The sequence below is a fragment of the Oncorhynchus mykiss genome, chromosome 9, assembly GCF_013265735.2.
Source record: "Oncorhynchus mykiss isolate Arlee chromosome 9, USDA_OmykA_1.1, whole genome shotgun sequence".
NCBI lineage: Eukaryota > Metazoa > Chordata > Actinopteri > Salmoniformes > Salmonidae > Oncorhynchus > Oncorhynchus mykiss.
Window position 1 is genome coordinate 59,989,210 of NC_048573.1, and position 26,386 is coordinate 60,015,595.

The window sequence follows — 26,386 nt, forward strand, 5'->3', positions numbered from 1 at the left end:
CAATAATTATTGTCATCATAATATTCACCATTATAATGTAATATGGATTCGATTTTCCCAGATGTTCATAAATATTTCACCCATTTTATTCACTCTTGTATGCTGCATTTGAAGCTGATTTGAGTTTTGCGTTTTCCCATGAGAGAGAAGCTAAATGACTGCTCTGTGGGGAGGAAAGCCTGGACTGGGGGATACTGGATCAGAGCTAACATCAGTCGTTTAATGGGGCAGTCGTCACTAGTTACCACAAACCACAAGGCATAAACGCCACCTATTTAAAAATGTATCTTCATACAATCTGATTTTGAACCCAACCACACTGTGGTTAACCTTATGCCTAACCTTAAATTAAGACCAATCTTTTTTTTTTACAATAAAGCTAATTTTGACACTGTGGCTGTGGTAACCGCAATGTGTGCGTTGATTTACAGCTAGGTGAAGAACGTCAGTTGATATTCATTGGCTAGTGGGTAAATTTGAAATGCAACGCGCCTGCCTTGCTTCTTGTACACACTTCCAGGGGTTTAGCGTGAGATAACCCAAACAAAAGAATAACAAACTTGATCATCCAGTGCAAAAACAGAGGTCAAAACATTTGGCTGTGCAAAGATTTTTCTGTTTTGTCTGCCTTTTTTCATTAGTGTGGTGGACTCAAACGGTATGTAGTGGCAGCTAACTTTAGCATGCTAGTAGCTAACTGTTAGCTGTACAGTAGTTTTTTAAATTACACATCGCCAGCAATGTTGGCTAGCTACTGTAGCCAGCTAACGTTAGCGTCTGAGCTAAATCTACTGTTGCTTTCCTTCCATCTAAATTGTATGTGCAGGTTTTAGCTAATTTGGGTGACTTATGTGGCAAATTTGGTTCGCTAATATTGGGAAATTGCATTTTTTTTATTTTGTATTCGGTGCTATTTTTTGGATTAGGAAAAGACAGTTGATCTGTTCATCATAGTTGGCTATGATGAATGATCAGCCAGGGTTCACCACCACCAGACACTTTCGCCCATCCGCAATTAGCCTGGGGACGAGGTTATTCACCTATTGACATTTCGCAAACTTATTTTCAGAGGTTTCTATGTGCCCTTATTTTTCTCAGAAGATGGACGCTCCTGTGTTAAACCTACACAGCTTGTTTGACAATCTGCGGTCTCATGTTGACATACTCAATGAGAGCATTGAACCCCGTAAGTAATTGTATTTAATTTGATTTGACATGGAGATTAATAGTATAGACAATGCTGTACAATATATATTCAAAGCTACCACACCTTTATTGTGCATCTTCTCGTATCAGAGTTCATCCAGATGGCCCTCAACTTTGAGGACTGTCGTCGTAGATGGCTCAGGTTTGAGCAAGACCTAGGGTCCTGCAAGGAAGTGCTTGCCAAAGCAGAAACTGAGAGGGGAGCCCTGGAAGTCAAACTCAAGCATGCTCGCAATCAAGTCGACGTGGAGATCCGCAGGCGCCAGAAGGCAGAGGCTAACTGTGAGAAGTTGGTGTGTATTCACAGCAAGTCTAATTCATATTTTATTTTATTCTCGTCACTGGTACCCTCAGACTGGTTCACCCTTCTCTGAAGAAACTGTTGAATGGCTTTAAACAACTCCTCTCACCTTCCTTCTCCCTGCGTTCTGTTGTGTTACAGGACTGTCAGATCCAACTAATTTGGGAGCTTCTGATCACTGAGGGTTCCAGCAACAGCCTCCAGCTGAATGAAGAGCAGCGTTCTGCTCTGGCTTTCCTCAACGCTCAATCTCAGGCAGCACGAGCCAACCTTAACACCAGAAAAAGTTAAGGATCCCTTGCTAGTGTCTTGCTCCTCTTCCAGAGTTTGAAAGCTTATCAAAGCATTTTCTGTTAACATATCAACATCTGAAGTGTTATAGTATTTCATTTTGTTTTCCATAGATTGCAGACCATAGATGAGTCTGCCTCCATTTTATCAGACATCAGCTATGATAAAACGGATGACTCTCTGGTAAGCTTGTATCTTTGTCTTGTCTAAATTCTTGAGCCTCTGAATCATCAATTATGTTACTCATAGCCAAACCATTAGCAGGGAGAAGGGCTAAGACAACCAATACAATATGTAATTGAGACGATAATGTGCTATATACACTACATGACCAAAACAATGTGGACACCTGCTCATTGAACCGCTCATCCCAAAATCATGGGCATTAATATGGAGTTGGTCCCCCCCCCCTTTTTGCTGCTATAACAGTCTCCACACTGTTGCCACGAAGTTGGAAGCACAGAATGTCGTGTGCTGTAGTGTTAAGATTTCCCTTCACTGGAACTAAGGGGCCTAGCCCGAATCATGGAAAAACAGCCCCAGACCATTATTCCTCCTTCACCAAACTTTACATTTGGCACTATGCATTTAGGCAGGTAGCGTTCTCCTGGCATCCGCCAAACCCTGATTAGTCTGTCCGACTGCCAGATGGTGAAGGGTTCATCACTGCGTTTCCACTGCTCCAGAGCCCAATGTCGGCAAGCTTTACACCACTCCAGCCAACACTTGGCATTGCGCATGGTGATCTTAAGCTTGTGTGCGGCTGCTCGGCCATGGAAACCCGTTTCTTGAAGCACCCGACAAACAGTTATTGTGCTGATGTTGCTTCCAGAGGCAGTTTGGAATTTGGCAGTGAGTGTTGCAACCGAGGACAGACTATTTTTACGCGTTACACACTAGGTGGTCCCGTTCTGTGAGCTTGTGTGCCTACCACTTCGCTGCTGAGCCGTTGTTACTTCTATCAGAAATTTGACGAACGGACTTGTTGGAAAGGTGGAATCCTATGACGGTGCCACATTAAGTCACTGAGTTCTTCAGTAAGGCCATTCTACTGCAAATGTTTGTCTATGGAGATTGCATGGCTGTGTTTTCAATTTTTTCTGCAAGGCAGAAAATGTTGGTTCTTATTTTCGAGTTAAAAGCTTTATTCTACCGCATGCACAGGTATTCAAGCCTGAGTCGTGTGTGCCTTGTGGCATGAGGATCAAGTTTGGGAAGATCTCCCTGAAGTGTCGTGACTGCAGACTGGTCACCCACCCAGAGTGTCGTGAACGCTGTCCCCTGCCATGCATCCCCATCCTGGGTGGCACTCCTGTCAAAATTGGAGAGGTAAGGGGAAAATTCCATTGTACTTCTCTGCTTGTATTCCAATACTTTTATTCTGATGTAAATCTGTTTTTCTTCAAAGATCTCTTGAGTTTAGTTCAGTGGGATAAACATTCTCTTTTACTTTTATTTCCTTCCCATGGCAAACTTGCAGACTACGTCTCCCATGTCCAATCTCCCATGATTCCCTCTTTGGTGGTGCACTGTGTCAATGAGATTGAGCAGAGGGGCCTACATGAGGTGAGTGTTTTTGTCTCAATCTCACACTGGGCTGAATCATTACTGCCTTTTATGGCTTAGTTTGGGTGGCAGGTAGCCTAGTGGTTAGAGCGTTGGGCCAGTAACCGAAAGGTTGCTAGATCAAATCCCAGAGATGACAAGGCAAAAAAAAAAATGTTCTGCCCCTGAACAAGGCAGTTAACCCACTGTTCCTAGGCCGTAATTGTAAATAAGAATTTGTTCTTAACTGACTTGCCTAGTTAAATAAAGGTTAAATATAATAAAAACAATTAGTTTATACAGTAGAATTTATAGCTTCTGTGTTTCACGCTTTAACTTTCACCATGCTCTTTCTTTTCACTCCCAGACCGGCCTCTATCGGCTGTCTGGTTCTGACCTCACAGTGAAGGAACTGAAGGAGAAGTTATTGCGAGGGAAGACTGTCCCGCTGCTCAGCAAGGTGGAAGATATCCACTGCATCACTGGCCTCCTCAAGGACTTATTTCAGTGTTCATTCATGGTATTCTTAGTCACCAGTAACTATAGTTACTAAGTCTATGCAATGTCACATTCTTCCTCTACAGTAAAACTTTTCTTTCCCCTGCTACTTAACTTCTGTGATCTCTACGTTGCACTCTTTGTCCTCAGAGCTTGTGGATGAGGATAACAGCATTGCCCTGATGTACCAGACCATCAGTGACCTGCCACAGGCCAACAGAGCCACCCTGGCCTTCATGGCCATTCATCTCCAGAGGTGAGCATCTGCTGTGCATTTAACTATGAGCTCTGCTTACTCACTTAATTGTATATGAACAACCAAGCCTTTCTTGACATGTCTTGTAGAAAGAGGCCATGCTTGTTGCATTCTGTGACAGGTGTTTTTCCCCTACATCCTTATTGACCACCATAAACTCTTTCAGGGTCACCCAAAGCCTGGACACTAAGATGGACATCCCCAATCTGGCACGGGTGTTTGGGCCTACTATCGTTGGCCATGCAGTGCCTGACCCAGAGCCCATGACAACCATACAGGACACCAAACGCCAGCCCAAGGTAAGACACATTACAACAACACAGCTCTTGTTTTAAGTGGCAGTATTTCTTCACAAAAACACATGGGCTGCAAAAGTGACATGATTGCCATTTTTGTTCAAAAACAATGTCTTAGTCTTGCAAGTTGTTAGATCTGTTTTGCCTGCTTGGAAGATGACGACGCAATAGGCTGTAATTCGTTTCAATTCAATACAACTGTATTTTTCCCCTCATGAGTGATTTATAGTAGTTACTGTTTTTCTATTGTTACCCAGGTTATTGAGCGTCTGCTGGGCCTGCCGGTGGAGTACTGGAGCCAGTTCATGATGGTGGACCTTGACCAGCTGCAACCTGATGCAACATGATCATCAAGAACCCTAACTATTATACCCCTAACCATAAAGGTGAGCGAGTGCATGAGTCTAGCAAAGCGTTATCTTGTCAACCCAAAACCAAATCTCTAGTAATGCACCGACATTACATTTTTGGCTGATACCGATATCCGATATTTTAAATTTTTGCGGCGTTTTAAACATTTTAGTACAGTTAAATAGTTAACACACTCACATAGATGCAGTGATCTAAGGCACTGCATCTCAGTGCAAGAGGTGTCACAACAGTCCCTGGTTCGATTCCAGGCTGTATCACATCCGGCCATGATTGGGAGGCACACAATTGGCCCAGCGTCTCCGGGTTTGGCCAGGGTAGGCCGTCATTGTAAATAAGAATTTGTTTTTAACTGACTTGCCTAGTTAAATAAAAGGTTACACACACCACACTGACCATAAAGTTATATTGTGCATTTACATATGTCCCCATTACCAGTAAAACATAATCAAAACCTATTTCTTTCACTTACTTGCTGTTTCGTTGTTCATTTGTTTCCTTGTCAACCAGGATTTGTATGGAACGCCGTTTGGGTCTTCGCGTGTCAAAAAACATGCATGTCAAATAACCTTGTTGACCAATCAGGACCTGAATATGACTGCACGTCACATCATTTAACGTGTTCATTCATTTTTAAGTAGTTATTACACATTACACATTGATTGCACCATCGCTCATATTTCATATGTCACAACGATTCATCGATGCGTATTTTATGATGCTGTTAAAGTTGTCTCGCGCACCTACAGTGCTGGTCAGAAAGAAAAGCTAGCTAGTTCATGGATGCAAACAATGTTCTTCCCCAAAAACATAGCAAAACTAAATCTGTTTTAGTTGAAATCGGAGGTTTACATACACTTAGGTTGGCGTTTTTCAACCACTTCACAAATTTCTTGTTAACAAACTATAGTTTTGGCAAGTCGGTTAGGACATCCACTTTGTGCATGACAAGTATTTTTTTCCAACAATTGTTTACAATTGTTAATTGTATCACAATTCCAGTGGGTCAGAAGTTTACATACACTAAGTTGGCTGTGCCTTGAAAAATCTTTGAAAATGCCAGAAAATGATGTCATGGCTTTAGAAGCTTCTGATAGGCTAATTTACATCATTTGAGTCCATTAAAGGTATACCCGTGGATGTATTTCAAGGCCTACCTTCAAACTCAGTGCCTCTTTGCTTGACATCATGGGAAAATCAAAAGAAATCAGCCAAGAACTCAGAAAACAAATTGTAGATCTCTGGTACATCCTTGAGAGCAATTTCCAAACACCTGAAGGTACCACGTTCATCTGGACAAACAATAGTATGTAAGTATAAACACCATGGGACCACACAGCTGTCATACCGCTCAGGAAAGAGATGCTGTCTCCTAGAGTGCTTTGGTGCGAAAAGTGCAAATCAATCCCAGAACAACAGCAAAGGACCTTGTGAAGATGCTGGAGGAAACAGGTACAAAAGCATCTATATCAAAGTAAAATGGTTTCACATCGACATGCCCTGAAAGGACGCTCAGCAAGAAAGAAGCCACAACTCCAAAACCGCCATAAAAAAGCCAGACTACAGTTTACAACTGCACATGGGGACAAAGATTGTACTTTTTGGAGAAATGTCCTCTGGTCTGATGAAACAAAAATAGAACTGTTTGGCCATAATGACCATCGTTATATTATTAGGAAAAGGGAGAGGCTTACAAGCCGAAGAGCACCATCCCAACCGTGAAGCACGAGGTTGGCAGCATCATGTTGTGGGGGTGCTTTGCTGCAGGAGGGACTGGTGCACTTCACAAAATAGATGGCATCATGAGGCAGGACAATTATGTGTATATATTCAAGCAACATCTCAAAACATCAGTTTGGTTGCAAATGGGTCTTCCAAATGGACAATGACCCAAGCATACTTCCCAAAGTTGTGGCAAAATGGCTTAAGGACAACAAAGACAAGGTATTGGAGTGGCCATCACAAAGCCCGGACCTCAATCCCATAGAACATTTCTGGGCAGAACTGAAAAAGCGTGTACGAGCAAGGAGGCCTACAAACCTAACTCAGTTACACCAGCTCTGTCAGGAGGAATGGGCCAAAATTCACCCAACTTATTGTGGGAAGCTTGTGGAAGGCTACCTGAAACATTTGACCCAAGTTTAACAATTTGAAGGCAATGCTACCAAATACTAATTGAGTGTATGTAAACTTCTGACCCACTGAGAATGTGATGAAAGAAATAAAAGCTGAAATAAATCATTCTCTCTACTCAACTGTATATAGCTAGGGGTCATCATCTAATATATATATATATATATATAATGACAGTTATTTTTGATTTAATGGTGGTCGGACCTATCTATGTGAAGCTAGCCACAATAGTGGACTTTGCGATTAGCTTTCAAAATAAAAGTATTTCATTGACAGTGATGCAAATTAATACGAATAGATCAGGGTGCAATGTTATATAAAATCAACAAAACACAATCAAAAGACAATTAGTTAATTTGACAAATCTGTTGAAATCACACTGTATAGTACTTTAGAATTCCATTGGGGGCATACTTATTTCACTGTACAGCCCTACCTATGGATTGTGGATCAATGACATGGGTTATCAGTCAGCTCATATTGTGGGACTCTGAAACAACTGTGAATTGAGCCACATGTATTGTCATCCTATGTGTATTGAAAACTGTTCCAGAAGAAAAACAATACTGCATAGATGTTTTGGAGTCTGATAACTCTGAGGAGGACATTGGGAAAACATATATTGGGTATTGAGTAGACTGATACCTAAGGATTGGGGATCATTGAGGTAAAGCTGTACAGTACAATATAAAAGTCAGTACACACAATAGGCTGACTGGGTAGGTGATTTCACACAGTGAAAATCTAAAGTCATTACGTCATGTACCTACGTTTTACATAGGTATGCACGTCAGCTTTGACATCGGTTTTGCACATCACCGTTAAACTAGACATCGGGGCGATACCAATGTTGGCATTTTTAGCTAATTTCGGTCGATTCCAATATGTTCACCGATATAGGATGCATCCCTACAAATCTCTATTAGGTTCTTGTGTTATTATGTTGAAGATTTTAAGGATTTTTATTTATTTATAAGAACTAATGAAAATATATACAGCTTGGTAACAAACTGTGGTAATATGACTAATGTTGACTGTGTTAATATTGTTCAAGTGAGCATGCTGGGTCCCCTCACAACTCCAGAGCACCACCAGATGAACAAAACACCGTCCTCCAGCTCCTTGGGTCAACGCATGAGGTCCACCCTGAGCAAGACCACGCCCAAATAAGCACTCTGTGCTGTCATGCATTTAAATTATTCAGCATTTTGTGTTGTAGGTCACTGCAATGTGTATGAAGATCCTGTCTGAAGGACTTGAGTTGTCACTAGTCTCGAAGCAAACACCATTGGTCTATAAACCTGACAGTCTGGAGTACATTTTCACCTAATTATCAGATTGTAAAGGTGAATGACATGAGTGAATTTTTCACCCAAGTCTTAATTCACTTCCTTATAACGTTGGTTTCTGTTGACTAATGCTAATACTGCCTGACTAATATGTGTGTGGTGTTATAACTTTCAGATTTGGGAGTAAGAGTAGGTCTGCTGTGGTAGTGGGATTCCCCAGTCGCCCAGGAAACTTCTTTGCATCTCCGCTCCTCAAGTAATCCAAAGCAGCCGCAGGGCAGCTCTGTTCACCTAATGGGAAATAAATGCAATACCTAGCAATAGATTGATAAACTTATTTTTTACAAGACTAATGCTTCCACAGATGCTGTAAACACCTATTTTGTGTTTCAAAATGCTACGGTTTTAGTATGTAACAGGATATTTTTCCAACCAAAAGGGAGGGTCTCTTTTGGAGCTCTGATTTAAAAAAAGAAAAGAAAATCAAGATTTAACATAACCTCAGGCAATGAAACCTACTAGGTTTGTAGATACAATGAGGTTTGCAGTATCTTTCTGTGATTTATTTACAAAGAATGTTGAACATTGGTTGAGAATACGCACGTCTGAAATTTGGCAGGGGATTGTCTTATATCTAACACGCAATTTAACTTGCACATTACCAGTTAGAAAACAACATTCCATAGAGCTTTTTATGCCGAACTTGAATTGAGTTATTGCATGTGGCATTTTTAAAAATATTTTCCTGTTAATTTATATAATCACCTTTCGTAACGTCTACATGCTTAAGCAGTTTGATTGTACATGTTTCACTCAATTTGTCTTTTACATACTCAAGACTAGCCACAGTGTAGTAATATTAATTTGGCACATTTGATAAATGTCTGCAGCATTCTTTAGCAATAATCAACTAACTTTAAGGTAACCATGCAGCTGTATGCTTGGTGACTTGAGCAAATTTTGCAACTTGAGGATACATTTGAAAGAAATTCACCTTCCTTTGTTTCCTTTCCTGAGTGTTCTAAAAATATAACTTACAGTATTGGCCAATATGACTCTGTTTGCACAATGGGAGGTTGGTTCTGACTAATGTTCTGCACCTCTAACTGCATAAAACGCTTGAATGCTGCATCAGAGAACCAGAGTGTAGAAATGGTGGCATTTCAACAAAATGTCAAATTTGCTTTGATCAAAGATTTTTGTGGACCAGTATTTAAAATGGTCTTTGTTTCATTATTGCATTTTCTGGTATTGCTGAAAACTTGAACAAAAGCACATGATGGTATACATATCATTTTTAAGGCAGCAGGGGACCTGTCAGGTCTCTGCTCTACAATGTGTTCTGTTACGCCAATCTTGACACTAGCTCCCAGGAAGGGAAAATGTCATTCTACAGTGTTAGGAATGAATTGGTCCTAGATGACATGCACAGAAACTGTACAAGTAGGTCTACTGCATGAACTGCCTTTGTACATGCCTGGAATGGTAGTGTTGAGAAATTGTAAAGAGCATATGAATTTGCCTATGAACATAACAGTAAGCTATTGCACAGCAATTGCATGAAAAGGAGTTTATATCAAAGCATTTGTTCCACATTTAGAATGTCTGTCAAGACTGGGTGTTCTCTGAACAATATGTTTCATACAATGGTGTGTGTGCTTCAAATGAGAGACTGTTGGAGAGAACCAGCACACTGGGTGCTTGGTGATTAGTGGTCCTGTTCAGAAAGTTTCCCCTTGAGCCAGAACATCCTATTAGAAAGTGTGCAACATCAGAACTCGGGAATTGGCCAGAGGAGTGTTCTGGAAGGCAGAGTCTGAACCCCGCTTCTCCAGGATGTGAATGCCACTAACGTGACGCAGCAGGAACCAGACAAACAGAGGAGATGGCATACTGGGGACCCTTCATCACAGACGAAGTAGAGCCAGAGTCCAGACCACTGCAGTATCTCCAAGGTAGTTAGGGTGCTGGCTGTCGCCCCACAGCCCGCTCTGGATGAACTTTCCCTGGGGAGGCTGGATTGAGGCTATTCCCTGGGTAAATTAATATAATATGAAATGAACATACAAATACAGGAAGTTAATTCAATGTTTTGAGAGTGGTTGTGACTCATGTTTACAGCACTTTGTAGTGAGAATACTTCCCCACAGCATCCATGAAGATTATAAAAAGGTCAACCTCCCCTAAGGAAGCCCACCAGGCTGACTCACAGCATTATCTGGGTTCCCTTTGAAGAGCCACTTGTGATGGCCTCTGTGACAAAGCCACGGCTCCATATCCCCCAGCCCAGATAGTCCCTCAGGCCCAAGGGCTCATCTCGCTGCTCACTGTTCAGCATGAGGGTGGGCGAGCACGTCAAACACCCAGACAACTGAAAGGTAGAGGAATAAATAATTGACTGAACCATTGGTAGAATAGATCAAAGATGTCTAAATAATATTTGTACACGTCAAGATTATGCACCTACTCAACAAGACATTCACCTGGGAACAAAATAGAAGAAAACATTTGCAAAAGAGTACTGTATACTATCAGTGTGCAATGTTAACACTAATTTATGTTCTCTCCCATTTGGGCACAACCCTGATATCAGTGGCTATCCTAATCTCGTAAATTTATAAGGAGCAAATAAGACTGAGCGGTGAGTTAAAGTGGATTCTCTAATGGGCTACATCGGGTTGCTTAAGGATGATGGAAATCACTGCTACTGTGGCTGAGTGAGAAAAATAAAAGCCGGTGACCATAATGATTCAAAGTACCTTGAACATTCCAGTACACAAAAAATATCCCTGGGCTGTCTCGCATGGTTAAACCTGCGATCCTGGCCGTCCTTCACGATCCGCATGAAAAGGAATGTTCCAAGCCTGCAGAGGTTAGAACATGAGTACCGTTGTCACATTATCCCCAGCATTATTCATTAACCCAACCATAATGACTCACAACCATAAAGGGTTCTGCAACACTGTGTTGGCCCAAGCCTTAGCCTTGGCTAAGACTGCTGAACTGATACACAACTTTGTTGAATGAAAAGCAGCAGAGAACACTAAAGCTCTGCAGGTGTTTATAACTGTTTTGTTCTTCTCCACTGATGGGATTGGATATTAGGTCACAGGAGGCTGCTGAGGGGAGGATGGCTCATAATAATGGCTGTAATAGAGTGAATGGAATGGTATCAAACACATGGAAACTATGTGTTTGAAAGTGATATCATTCCATTAATTCCTTTCCAGCCATTACTATGAGCCTGTCCTCCCCAATTAAGGTGCCACTGGCCGCCTGTGCACTTTCACCCCGACTCTGTCAAGCTTAGCTTACTCCCCATGCTGTTACCAATCCAGTCTGCACATTTTGCCTCAAATGACAAGAGTCCCTCCCCAATAGCGACTCAGGTGGGCAAGTAATATAAATGTGCAGACCCTAAAAAATAGACCTTTCACAGTAAGGCGTGTTCAATTAATATTTTACCCAGTAGCCTACAGACAGTGACAATTAGCTCCAAAGTTCAAGGGTAAAACTTTCGATGAGCACATACAGAGCAGAGGAGCAGCACAAGAAGACAAGTTAAAGAAGCTTGTCAAGAAATGCAATTAATTTGTTGCATTGACAAGGAATGCCCATTCAGTGTCTACAGGTAAGTTGCAGCATTTTACATAACTAACTGTAAAGTAAATAGTTAATTCTGAATGGCACATACTGTCCTATCAGTTTTAACTTGCATTTTGACAGTTCATATGTAGACAGATCTGTTGTAACATATTATACTAGAATAAGGCAAAAGCCAACAACAATTGTCACATGCAATTGTCAAAATGCATGGGCCTACATGACTGTTGTTTTAAGGTTGTGACTGCTGTTTTTTGGTTTAAGGCAATTCCATGGTAACAGAGGGGTACTGTATGTTACAATATTGCTACGCCATTTCTGTCGATAAAACATCTGCTATGGTAATGGCCAATTCCATGATAACAGAGTGATGCTGATACACCCTGATTTTTCACTTTAAAATGTATACCAAACAAAAAAGAACGATTGTGCATAGTTGTTTAACTGCAATGATTACTTTTAACTATTTCAACTGAACCTCTTGCAAAAACACATTTACTTTAAGAACTGTGCAGATTTAAAGTTTGGTAACAGAATGACAGTTTGTGCGGTTTGTGTAATCATAGAGTTACCAAACTTTGCATCAAAACCAAAAAAAGAATGACACATGCAATAATAACTCAGTTCAAGGCTATCATAAAATGTTATGACAGGATGATGGCACAAACTGTCATTATTACCAAACTTTGCATTTGTAAATGTGTTTTTGTAAATCTTTCCGTGGAAATTGTTAAACGTAGTCATTGTGCATATTTGTTAAGTTTGTTTAACTTTGCAATCATTCATTTTTGTTTGGTATACATTTTAAAGTAAACATCTGAGTTTCAGCATCACTCTTATCGTGGAATTTCCCTTTACCATAGCAAATGTTTGATGATCGACAAAGGGCGTAACAATATTGCATTGGTAAAATTGTAACATTGATCTACTGTACAAATTTAAATCGGGTGAGCTACAGAGTAACAATTTGTGGTAAACATCACGATACAAATTGGCCAATCTCGCGCTACAATGTGACAATTTGTGGCAAATCATCTTGGACTTTGGATCATTTTGGATGATTGCTTTAGCATTCTTATTTATAGAGGCTTGCAAGGGTGACTAAATCAGTTGGTGGTAATGTTGAAGTAAACTGGGGTGTATTCATTACCTCTTGCAACGGAAACCGTTTAAATAAGTGGTTTTGTAACATTGATATTCATCAGATACAAAATGCTATACTTTCATTAATGAAAAAAAAAAACTAATTCCATTGCAAACATTTTGTTTGACCGCATTATTGTTTATTTAGAATAGGCCTATGCCCAAACCTAATATATTCGATTACTTATTCAACCAATGGTTGAAATCGTAGCGATTCCCTGCAAACACGCCTCGGCATGAATTGGTATGCTTCAAATCAACATGTTATATACCTGCTAAATCATTAAACTTCTCTGTTTTGAGAGCTCCTGATATCCAGTCCACTGGATTCTCTGGTCTGTAGCTGCACATTTTGCTATCTTACTCCCTTATCAGGTCCAGTAAATTATATAATATCAAATGGTATTCTGACATCGGACCAGCCCCACTATCTTGAAACAGTCCTGTGTAAAGTTCACTTCCATAGTATGTAGGCGTGGCCAACGACAATTTGATAAGACATAGGCGGCATCTTCTTCTTCTTTGGTGAGGTTTAACAACGGTTGGCATCCAATATGTTGCATTACGCCCCCAACTGAACTGTAGTATAGCTCAATTACACTTTGTGATACAAAATCGTAAAGGGGAAGTGGGAAAAATGAAAAATATAAATATATTTTAATTACCCTACCAACTAACCCTATACTCATTCAAACCCATCACCTTTACTTTAACCCTATCTTATCCTACCCCAGGCCAACGGCCTGAGAGGATTGGACACTACCACTCAGCACATGCTGTAACTCTTCTGAAGTAAAATCTCGTACTCCCAAATACTTTTCTGCAGCTGCCACCACAACATATTCTTTCTGTGATTTATGTTCAATTTCTGCAGTACAGTTGATAACCATTGCTATGAACGCTAAGAAGCCAACCTTACTGAAGCATACTATATATATGTATAGCGTTCATTGGTCTATCCCTCTGTGCTAGCACAGATATCCTCTCAGAATCCCTCACCCTTGACCCATCCTCTTCTACTTTCTTCACTGCCTCAGTATTCGACACGTTCTGCACTAAACTTCCGATCCACAGCAACATGTGCACCCCAACAGTTGACACACCACTTTATCCACCAAAACGACACAATCCTCTATCCCATGCCCTCCTGCACACTTCCCACATCCTGGAATTTCCCTCATACACACTGCTGTGACACGACTATCAATGTTGCACCTGAAACAGTGCAGTGGATTCGCCACAAAAGCTTTAACAGGATAACTGATATATCCTATCTTGACCTTGTTGGGTAAAGACTCTGACTCAAAAGGACTGACAGTGACTCCTCTGTTTCACCACACTCACCACCGGGTCTGCGTCGCACCAAACGGTGGAATCTTCAACTTCACCTCCACACTAAACACTATACCAGAAATAGCTCATTTTAATGGTGCCCTGTTCCTAAGAGCAAAGCAAGAAACAGATCTTGACCCAAGTTGTGTGACACAAATATAACAAGTCCACTACAGTTTACCTTCACTGATTCAACTGCACCCAACTCTTTTCCCACCAACCCTGAAACCACAAATGGATCCACCAAAAGGCAAGGATCCACTTTATCCAGAAATGTCACTCCTACTGGACCAAATGTATCTTTATCATAACCATATGCATCAATGCAAGGCTCTGGCTCCGAACTCCTCACAACACCTTCTACCCCTTCCATTTCATCCCCAGAACTCAAACTGCCATCCAGCTCCACCTGTTTGAATTTGACACCAATCTTCCTTGACAACCTCTCACTTGTTATTTCTAGCTTCAACAGATTCAAACCCATCCTCTGCCTCCCTAGATCTCCTCTCTCTTTCTCTCCAATCCTCTGCCCTTAACCAATTATCCGACTCCTTCTGAAAATATTCAACTTTTCCAAGCCAAAATCTATTTTTAGCATCGAGAGAGACATGCTAAGCCCTGTACTCCCTCCTCTTCAAACTCAAGCCATCACCAGTTCACCTTCCTTCCTCCCAGGCTAATAATGCAATACATTAATCAGACATAGGTGTGCTAAAAACACTGGGAACACAGGGGGACCCCCGAGTGGCGCTGCGGTCCAAGGCACTGCATCTCAGTGCTAGAGGCGTCACTACAGACCCTGGTTCAATTCCAGGCTGTATCACAACCAGCCATGATTGGGAGTCCCATAGGGTGGCACACTATTGGCCCAGCATCGTTTGGGGTAGGCTGTCATTGTAAATAAGAATTTGTTCTTAACTGACTTGCCTAGTTACATTTTTAAAATGTAGTCATTAAAACTGCCATACATGTTTGATGCACTTTTGATCTTGAGCTTAATAGGCATCCATCCCGACTAATGTCTTAACTTGTCTTTCCTCAACCTCTACATTTCCAGGGATAAAAAGCTCAACACCAGGGAAAAGGAGAAATTATGTCAGAGGGCAATGGTCCAAAAGGAGGCACTGGGGTCTTTGCGAAAAGATTCCAAAGGCAGCTGAGCAGGGGCAAAGAGAAGGTATACAGTACTTTAACTTTCTCAATATAATGCACAATATTATTAAGTTGTTTGAGGTTTGACATGTATAGCATTCCCTACTTTGTAGGTCTTGCAGAAGTTTGGAAAGACAGTGGAGACCAAAGATGAAATATTTGAACAATGCCTCCTAAATCTGAATGACCAACAGGTAGTCACCATGACAGTACAGTACTACACAGAGATCAGACCACACCATATGTATGAACCTGTAACGATAACCTTAAACGGATATGTGATTTATATTCTATAGAAAAGGCCTGTAAATGTGCCCCAGTAAATCCCATAGATGTATGTATAGCCTACAGACAAGATGAGTCACTCTATAATCTCTGTTTGCAGATTGATGGGAACCGGTTATACAAGGACCTGAAGATTTACCTTAGTTCTGTCAAAGGTAAACATTTGTTCAGTCCGTCTATGTTGTAAATTAAACGTGATCTGTATGATGTTGTCCATAAATTGCATGGTTTTCTATAGCTTTAGCACCATCAGTAGTGCCCCAGTCTGATAACATGTGATCCATGCTGTCGACTTTCCACAGGAATGCGGCAAGCTTCAAAACGTCTTTCCCAGTCTCTGTATGGTGTCTATGAGCCGGACTGGGATGGAGAAGAGGACCTGAGGACCATTGTAGAGGTCAGTCATAGCACTGCTGTATTATTAAGAATGGCATGCATGACTGTTGATTATTATTATTATGCAAATGTCTGTATAAAAAAACATACATTTTCTCCATATGCCAACAGGGTGAAGACCTCCTGTGGAATGATTATGAGGCGAAGCTGATAGATAAGGCACTTTGCACCATTGAGTCTTACATAAGCCAGTTCCCCGATGTCAGGGTAAGGATGGAAACACACACACACACACTCCCTAAATATTTGATCTCACACGGGCATTATTCCTTTCCTCCAACCCCCCAGGAGAGGGTGGCCAAACGAGGCAGGAAGTTAGTCGACTATGATTCCTCCCGTCACCACTTGGAGGCGATGCAGAATGCTAAAAAGAAAGATGATGTCAAAATTGCCAAGGTCAGACAGACAAGATACCCCTGTCTACTTAATTTGCACAGCAATGATCATTTAAACAAAACTACAAACTCATCTCGTCATGGTGCTTCTCTCGGTACAGGCAGCTGAGGAGGTAAACAGAACCCAGATTGTCTTCGAGGACATCAACAGAGAGCTGAGGGATGAGCTCCCTACTCTCTATGACAGGTAACGAGTCAGAAGTCCGCACATAGCCAGATAGCAGAATGACAAATGCATCATCAGATCAAGTGTGTCAACAAAGAAAAAGTAGCGGACAATTTATATGAATAATGTTTTTTCTTCTCTTCATTTTGTTCCTGAAGTCGAATTGGATGCTATGTGTCAGTCTTCACAGCCATCTCAAATTTACGGGACACCTTCTTCAAGGAAATGACTACGGTATGTGCAGGTCATATTATTCTCAATATCTGGGGTGGGAACACAGTGAAAAAAGCAGTTATCTAGGGCTTTACTTTGGTTTATAAAAAACTTAACTGTTTTGTCAGCATTTAGGTAACAAAAGTCCTAGTTCTTTCAGTTTATATCTATTCTTAAACTGGTGTATCCTCTCTTTCAGTCCAATAGTTATTTACAGAATGTGATGAAGGACCTGAAGGATCAGCATCCAGACAAGGTGTTTGTCGTCAAAGGGTTGAATCAGTAAGTTGGCTAGGATTTTACATCTCTCACCAGCCCTGTTTTTTTTTATTTATGAACTTTCCTCCCATTTTGAGTCTATCTATGAGCTGTGGTCTGGGATGAACGAAATAGTGAGTGTTACATAAAGCATAACGGTAATTAAAGCAAAGTAAGCATATCAACATGTAGTCATCCTATCCCTCCTCTCACATATCTTTCAGGACTGGCTCTCTGAAGAGGCGATCTTTCATGTCCCCCAGGTCGTGGAGCGCTAGCTTCTCTGACTTCCATCAGAGTTATAGTCCGGGCAAGTCCGGCACTCTCACTAGAGACAGGTCCAGCTTTAGATCCCTTAGTAGTCCTCGCTATGATGAGTCATTAACCAGCACCCCTGCAGTCTCCCCACGGTCCCCACCTACTAAAGAGCCCTTTTCAGAGGCCCAAGACCTGGATGCAGACTCCACCCGCAGTGAAGGCCCCACTGCAGAGAAGAAACCGGAATCTGAAAGCAGGGATAACACCACCACAAAAGGGGCCTCTGGCAGCGGCCAGAAGTCAGAAGAGAAACTGATGGAGGAAGAGAAGGATGTGAAAGAGGGAGAGCCTCCTTCAGACCAGCACTCCACCGCCTCAAATAAGAAAGGAGAAGAAGAAGAAAGCTCTTCTGCGTTGACAGCGAGTACTTCCGATGTGACCAACTCCAATAACTCAGAGAACGTTGAGCTCCAGTCCTCGGCCATAGACACACCCCTGCTGACCATAGAGAGCCCTGGGGCCCCTGAAGACTCTGGGGCCCACGGTGTGCAGAACGGAGCGGCTTCTGATGGCTCCGATGCTGACGTGCTTGTCCAAAAGGTGAGACACACGCAACCTGTAATGACCTCTCGTATGTAGTACATTTGATTTACATGCCGGTCTACTCTAATCAAGACAGGAAGTATAATAATGGGATTCCATCGACTGCTGCTAGACCATTTGGATCTACTGGTATATAACTTTTCTTTCCTTTTACTTTTAGGCAGCAAAATTACATATCCAGGAGCAAGAGGGTGCGAAAAATACTGTGGTTTAATGAAGGATCTCTGAGGAAAAGGTTGTTACTGTCTAAAGTAACTGTAATTGAGTTATTATATTGAGTTTCTTATTTCCTGAGTTAACTGTCAAAATGTTTTGTATTTGTTCACAGAATGAGATAGTAATTAGGGAGAGTGGATGAATACTGCACAAGGGAAAATAGGATCAATATGAAAAGCCTTCTCAATATTACTGGAGGGATATAAGAATATCTCCTGTTTCCACCTGCTGTCTAAGATCTGGAAGCTCTTGCTTGTGGACAATATACTTTCAATACAAACGTTTTGTTTTTTAATTAATATAATCAATGGTATGCCAATTTTTGCTTTGTTTAGGGTTGTGCCAGTATTCACCCAATAACTTTATACACCCAATAACTTTGAATTGTATTTTAATTTAATTGTAGAGAAACAGCAAGTTCACTAAATTGTACTTGACTCAATTTGACATTCAGCTTTGCAAAACTGTATCTCATTTCATAGAGCCCACAATGGAGGTGTCATAACCATAAAACCTAGCGGTCAAACAGGGAAATGGTTCCAATAATTTTTCCACCATACATTTTTTAGAAACACTTCAAATAAGGGCTGTGTTTCGTGTAGGCTTACCCTGGTGTGACATTTTTATAAGGTCCCCTTGTCCTAGAGAGATTTACACTGTTACACTGTCAAAATGTCATGACAGGGTAAGCCTAAACGAAACACAGCCCTTATTGTAATTGTTTCTGAAATCCCCTATGGGAAAAATGAATGGTAGAAAAACCATTGGAACCATTTCCCTGTTTGACCGCTAGGCTTTATGGGTATTATGACTCATACTGTGTTACTCTATATAAGTTTGCTAAATTGCACCTGAAAAACTTGATTATTGATTAAACAAATAGCTTTTTATAATGTCTTGTTTAGTGTCACAGCTGTTAATTGAAAAACTAAAATCAAATGACTAAATCAAACAGTGGTGTAAAGTACTTAAGTAAAAATACTTTAAAGTACTACTTAAGTAGTTTTGGGGGGCATCTGTACTTTACTGTTTATATTTTTGACAACTTTTACTTTCACTTTATCACATTCCTGAAGAAAATAATGTATGTTTTACTCCATACATTTTCCCTGACACCCAAAAGGTACTTGTTACATTTTGAATGCTTAGCAGGATAGGAAAATGATCCAATTCACACACTTCTCAAGAGAACATCCCTTGCCATCTCTACTGTCTCTGATCTGGCAAACTCACTAAACACAAATACAGCACTTGTAAATTATGTCTGAGTGTAGGAGTGTGCCCCTGGCTATCCATAAATAAATAAAAACACAAATTGTGCCATCTGGTTTGTTTAATATTTGAAATGATTTATACTTTTACTTTTGATACTTAAGTAAACATTTGCTTTTGATACTTAAGTATATTTAAAAACAAATACTTTTAGACTTTACTCAAGTAGTATTTTACTGGGTGACTTTCACTTGAGTCATTTTCTATTAAGGTATCTTTACTTTCACTTTAGTATGACAATTGGGTACTTTTTCCACCACTGAAATCAAAGGTGTCTTGATTAATTTCGTTTTTATATAAAATGTCTGAAACATCTTTGTCCCGATACAGTGTCTTTTATTTGTGAGCCTATAACTAGGTTTCCGTCCATTTGGCACGGAAAACAGATTTTCATGTGAATATTATCAACAACAAAAAATATATATACACATATTTCCATGTTTTCATCAAATTGACTTAATTTTTCCCCCTTTTCTCTTAACAAATCAATACAAAAAGTACATGGGGGAACACAAGTTTATACAGTATATAGAATATACAAAGGACAATTGGCTAGGGGGTACAATATCACATTACACAAGAACCCTAAGGGACAAATACACACAGCTATAATGGCTTTTTTGTTGGTAGAATACAATATAGTTACATTTCTTTTTGCAAGGTAAGAAAGTGTGGTGTTTTGTTTGTACATTTTCTGAAATGAATTACACAAAAAATTTCAATTTATTTATATGACCCTATGATCACTCGGCTACAGAGAAGATGCTTGCTGGAATGTTCATTAAAACGGTACTTCATTTAGTTTATCTGTCGGCCCCAGGCTCGAACTCAGGCCCTGTGTGTAGCTAACTGACCCTCTCTGCCCATTTATCGCCATTTACCCGTTGTTGTCTTAGCTGTTTTACCAGTTGTTGTCTCACCTGTTGTCTTAGCTCAACACCTGTGATTGCTTTATGCCTCTCTCTGTCAATATGCCGTGTATACTGTTGTTTAGGGCAGCTCTCATTGTTTTATTTTACTGCGGAGCCCCGAGTCCTGCTCAACATGCCTCAGATAGCCACCTTGTCCCACCCCCCACACATGCGGAGACCGCACCTAGTTTAACTGGCGCCTCCAGAGATGCAACCTCTCTCATCGTCACTCAATGCCTAGGCTTACCCCCACTGTACTCGCACTCTACCATACCCTTGTCTGTACACTATGACCTGAATCTATCCTACCATGCCCAGAAATCTGCCCCCTTTATTCTCTGTTCCCAAAGCACTAGATGACCAGTTCTTTTAGCCTTTAGCCGTACCCTCATCCTACGCCTCCTCTGTTCCTCTGGTGATGTAGAGGTTAACCCAGGCCCTGTGTGTCCCCAGGCGCTCTCATTTGTTGACTTCTGCAACCATAAAATCCTTGGGTTCATGCATGTTAACATCAGAAGCCTCCTCCCTAAGTTTGCTTTATTCACTGCTTTAGCACACTCCCCCAACCCTGATGTCCTAGCTGTGTCTGAATCCTGGCTTAGGAAGGCCACCAAATTTTTTGAAATTTCCATCCCCAATTACAACATTTTCCATCAAGACAGAACTGCTAAAGAGGGCAGAATTGCAATCTACTGTAGAGATAGCCTGCAGACTTCTGTCATACTATCCAGGTCTATGCCAAAACAGTTCAAGCTTCTACTTTTAAAGATCCATCTCTCCAGAAATAAGTCCCTCCCTGTTGCCGCTTGTTATAGACCCCCCTCTGCTCCCAGCTGTGCCCTGGACACCAAATGTGAATTGATTGCCCCCCATCTATCATCAGAGTTTGTACTGCTAGGTGACCTAAATTGGGATTTGCTTAACACCCCTGCCGTCCTACAATCTAAGCTAGATGCTATCAATCTCACAAATATTATCAAAGAACCTACCAGGTACAACCCCAAATCCGTAAACATGGGCATCCTCATGGATATCATCCTGACCAACTTGCCCTCTAAATACACCTCTGCTGTTTTCAACCAGGATCTCAGCGATCACTGCCTCATTGCCTGTGTCCTTTATGAGTCTGCGGTCATAAAGGACCACCCCTCATTACTGTCAAATGCTCCCTAAAACACTTCTGCGAGCAGGCCTTTCTAATTGACCTGGCCCGGGAATCCTGGAAGGATATTGAGCTCATCCCGTCAGTAGAGGATGCCTGGTTGTTCTTTAAAAGTGCCTTCCTCACCACCTCAAATAGGTATGCCCCTTTCAAAAAATGTAGAACTAAGAACAGATATAGCCCTTGGTTCACTCTAGACCTGACTGCCCTTGACCAGCACAAAAACACCCTGTGGCGTACTGCACTAGCATCATTCCTTCACCCAAATCCAGACAGCTGATGTTCTGAAAGAGCTGCAAAATCTGGATCCCTACAAATCAGTTAGACTAGACAATCTGGACCCTCTCTTCCTAAAATTATCCGCCGCCATTGTTGCAACCCCTATTACTAGTCTGTTCAACCTCTCTTTCATATCGTTTGAGATTCCTAAAGATTGGAAAGCGGACTCTAGACCCAAACTGTTACAGACCTATATCCATCCCGCCCTGCCTTTCTAAAGTCTTCAAAAGCCAAGTGAACAAACAGATCACTGACCATTTCAAATCCCACTGTGCCTTCTCCGCTATTCAATCTGGTTTCCGAGCCGGTCATGGGTGCACCTCAGCCACGCTCAAGGTCCTAAACGATATCATAACCGCCATCGATAAAAGACAGTACTGTGCAGCCGTCTTCATCGACCTGGCCAAGGCTTTCGACTCTGTCAATCACTGTATTCTTATCGGCAGACTCATCAGCCTTGGTTTCTCTAATGACTGCCTCGCCTGGTTCACCAACTACTTCTCAGATAGAGTTCAGTGTGTCAAATCGGAGGGCCTGTTGTCCGGACCTCTGGCAGTCTCTATGGTGGTGCCACAGGGTTCAATTCTCGGGCTGACTCTTTTCTCTATATATGTCAATGATGTCGCTCATGCTGCGGGTGATTCTTTGATCCACCTCTACGCAGACGACACCATTCTCTGTACATCTGGCCCTTCAATGGACACTGTGTTAACAAACCTCCAAACGAGCTTCAACGTCATACAACACTCCTTCCGTGGCCTCCAACTGCTCTTAAATGCTAGGAAAATGAAATGCATGCTCTTCAACCGATCGCTGCCCGCACCCACCCGCCCGACTAGCGTCACTACTCTGGACGGTTCTGACTGTACGTTTGTTTATCCCATGTGTAACTCTGTGTTGTTGTTTTTGTCGCACTGCTTTGCTTTATCTCGGCCAGGTCGCAGTTGTAAATGAGAACTTGTTCTCAACTGGCCTACCTGGTTAAATAAAGGTGAAATTAAATAAAATAAAAAATATCGTAGGTAAATTGTATTTTTAATTTTTTTAATCCCAGCCTCCGTCCCCGCAGGAAGCCTTTAGCCAGGTCGTCATTCTAAATAAGAATTTGTTCTTAACTGACTTGCCTAGTTAAATAAAATGTTACATAAATAACAAATAATATTAAATAAATGAATACAATGCCAAAAAAACACTGCTTCGTTATAAAAAGTACAATTTGAATATATGTTCCTAAACTTCTTCATATCGTGGTTGGCAGGATAATATTTCTGAACAATTTTAAAAGAAACTTACATAATTTTGTTAATAAGTAGGTATTTGTGGCAACATCCAAACTTTTTTCCAACAGAAATTATCAATAAAACTGTTCCAACAAGGCATGACATAGATACAACATCCTGCTGAAACAAGGTTTGAATAATGTAGGTTGTAGGTTTTTGGCAAAGTGGGTGGGGTTATATCCTGCCTGTTTGGCCCTGTCCCGAGGTATCAGCGGATGGGGCCACAGTGTCTCCTGACCCCTCCTGTCTCAGCCTCCAGTATTTATGCTGCAGTAGTTTATGTGTCGGGGGGCTAGGGTCAGTCTGTTATATTTGGAGTATTTCTCCTGTCTTATCTGGTGTCCTGTGTGAATTTAAGTATGCTCTCTCTAATTCTCTCTTTCTTTCTTTCTCTCTCTCTCTCTCTCTCTCTCAGAAGACCTGAGCCCTAGGACCATGCCTCAGGACTACCTGGCATGATGACTCCTTGCTGTCCCCAGTCCACCTGGCCGTGCTGCTGCTCCAGTTTCAACTGTTCTGTCTGCGGCTATGGAACCCTGACCTGTTCACCGGACGTGCTACCTGTCCCAGACCTGCTGTTTTCAACTCTCTAGAGACAGCAGGAGCGGTAGAGATACTCTTAATGATCGGCTATGAAAAGCCAACTGACATCTCCTCCTGAGGTGCTGACTTGCTGCACCCTCGACAACTACTGTGATTATTATTATTTGACCATGCTGGTCATTTATGAACATTTGAACATCTTGGCCATGTTCTGTTATAACCACCCGGCACAGCCATAAGAGGACTGGCCACCCCTCATAGCCTGGTTCCTCTCTAGGTTTCGGCATTTCTAGGTAGTTTTCCTAGCCACCGTGCTTCTACACCTGCATTGCTTGCTGTTTGGGGTTTTAGGCTGGGTTTCTGTACAGCACTTTGAGATATCAGCTGATGTAAGAAGGGCTATATATATATACATTTGATTTGAATAGCTCTATTGTTGTTGAATTGACCAAAATAAGAAACATAATAATAATATTGATGAGGCAACAGGGTTAATCATAGGTATCTTCTGAGGATCAGGTCTTGACACATTCCTGAATAATAAAGCAACACCTGGGAGAATGGCATCTAAAACAATTAGAAAATCTTTAAGTGTTACAGGGATTTTGTAAAGTGATAAGAATTCCTTATAATTAAGTAAAATACCCTCTACATTTACATGTTGGCTCATCAAAAGGATATTATTATCAAATTGACTTGTTGCAGATACAAGGCTTTGCGTGATGACGTAGTGTACATAAACATACCTTTTGTGGTAAAAATTCCAAGTACCGAATAAAAAGTACAAGTTAAATGAGTTTTCATCGCATTTTCAACTCTACTGATGGTTTTCTGACAACAAAAACATGCGTGCGGTCTCGCCAGCGCACATATAGCCTAGATCAGGGGTTTCCAATTCAAACCTTTTCCTGGAGAGCTACACTGCTGTAGGTTTTTGCTCCAACCCCAGTTGTAACTAACCTGATTCAGTTTATCAACCAGCTAATTATTAGAATAAAGTGTGCTAGATTGGGGTTATGTTAAAACCTAGAGGGCCGTAACTCTCCAGGAACAGGGTTAGAGTCCTGGCCTACATTATGCGACTATTATAATGGACCAAAAAGTGAGATTATTTGTATTTCTCAAACGGCAGCCAAACACCGATTATTATGTCACCAGAAGACCCTCGATATTCACCTTGCACGTTCACCACCCTGTGAAATGAATCATAATGTACTTAATTTATAGCCTAATAAACGACATGCTTTCCCGACGAGTCGTAGTGGGACTGCAAAACATGTCACGTGATTCCAAATTTACTTCGATGAAATGGTTATTATATCAATATTTGTGCATAAAAGCGTTTCCACCGACATTTCTCGCATAATACATTTTAATGACACAAAAAGGTTCCACCTTGTCTAGCGTATTTAGTTTAGTTTACATTTGGGTAGTTTACCGAAACTTCCTGTTTCCATCACAGCTCTCCTTTTTTACATTTTTTATTAACAACAAATCAATACATCAAGTACATGAGGGAACACAAGCATACATAGATTACAAACAATGGACAATCGAGCTAGGGGGTACAATATCACATTACAATTACACAAGCTCTTGTGAATTCGTATTTATACCGTATGGCGTCAGAAAATAAATCGCGATGGGAACCTGGTTTGCAATTTCACGGGGGCGAGCAGACATGAGTCTCACGAACGCGCAAGGGATTACAGGAAAGTTTGAGCTGTGAGGATACACGTCTGTTTTTGTTCGTTGTTGGTAGTTTGCTTTATCGACCTTATTTTTGTACCTGTTGTTATTTTTGTAAGGACAAAAGTCGTGTACCTGAAGGTTACCAGCAAGCAAATATTTCTCTCAGCAGATCCAGCTAGCTAAACTACTTCCTCAGGTAAAATTTGCGTAGACAACTGTGTGATGAACAATGGCAGCATTAAACGTGTGATGTAGCCAGTAAACAGGCTATGCCAGGCGATACCCTGATTTAATACATCAATGCTTGATATATGGAAATGATGAGAATATTCTAGCCTTTACTGCTTTTTATTACCCTGATAGGGCGGTAACTAAGTCAATTGACCCTTGAGACGATTTAGCATAGATACAAGGGAAACTGGTTAGTCCATTACTGGGCGTTACAGGAAAGCCCCATACATATGGGAGCATTTAGCTACTAAAACGCAATTGGAAGTGCAAATGGTAATTATAAATGTTATATCATGTTTGCAATTCATTTTCCTTAAATGGGTATGTATTTGTTTTTAAAAAAATGGAATTGCAAAAAAAGAACTGCCAATTTGAAAAATAGCAGTGTTTGATTCATTTCCATGATACTATCCAGTACAACACTGGTACATCCAAAAACATAATTTAAATTAAAAATAATTTCTCATGTTTGCCATTTTAATTTTCTTGTTGTGATAGCATGAATTGTGACAAATACATTATTTTTTTCAATTGACAATGCTTTTCCATACTCTGGTTTAAGATTGATCATTTAAATTATGACAATCGTAATGCTTAATTTCGCTATTTCGTTTCCTCATTTGCATGATCGTTTTTTCGACTTGTGTTGATTGTCAGTCAAACACTGGGTGGAGTTGTGCTTGCTGGCGATGGTCATGTTCGGTTGTAGCTGTATCGATTGTGGTGTGTTTTTAGGCTATCCCGGCAACAACAATCAGTGTGAAACCCCACAGAAGAGCAGGGTGTTTGCAAGTGGGGACTAGTAGCTAGCT

General features: G+C 41.1%; 1 protein-coding gene and 1 pseudogene across 2 annotated transcripts; both read left to right on the plus strand.

Annotated features, from left to right (window-relative positions):
- The first annotated feature begins 451 nt into the window (after positions 1-451).
- Positions 452-9,234, plus strand: LOC110532559 (annotated as a pseudogene).
- A 2,294-nt stretch (positions 9,235-11,528) lies between these two features.
- Positions 11,529-19,288, plus strand: LOC110532558 (bridging integrator 2). 2 transcript variants are annotated; one of them, XM_021616550.2, is made up of 12 exons: positions 11,532-11,815; positions 15,320-15,439; positions 15,528-15,608; positions 15,800-15,854; positions 16,002-16,096; positions 16,207-16,302; positions 16,384-16,491; positions 16,592-16,677; positions 16,815-16,890; positions 17,069-17,151; positions 17,352-17,985; positions 18,149-19,287. In XM_021616550.2, the coding sequence occupies exons 2-12, from the start codon at positions 15,356-15,358 to the stop codon at positions 18,200-18,202; spliced, it is 1,452 nt and encodes a 483-aa protein (XP_021472225.2). In that variant the 5' UTR covers positions 11,532-11,815; positions 15,320-15,355; the 3' UTR covers positions 18,203-19,287. The 2 variants fall into 2 exon arrangements, with proteins under 2 accessions (XP_021472223.2, XP_021472225.2); XM_021616548.2 differs by having other exon boundaries at positions 11,529-11,815; positions 16,207-16,491; positions 18,149-19,288.
- Positions 19,289-26,386: the final 7,098 nt, after the last annotated feature.

Excerpts from the sequence above, each read along its gene's own strand:
- LOC110532558 (XM_021616548.2), top strand. The coding sequence starts at position 15,356 with ATGTCAGAGGGCAATGGTCCAAAAGGAGGCACTGGGGTCTTTGCGAAA. Across the intron at positions 15,609-15,799 it reads TAAATCTGAATGACCAACAG|ATTGATGGGAACCGGTTATA; the intron begins GTAGTCACCATG and ends CTCTGTTTGCAG. Across the intron at positions 16,891-17,068 it reads TCTTCAAGGAAATGACTACG|TCCAATAGTTATTTACAGAA; the intron begins GTATGTGCAGGT and ends CCTCTCTTTCAG.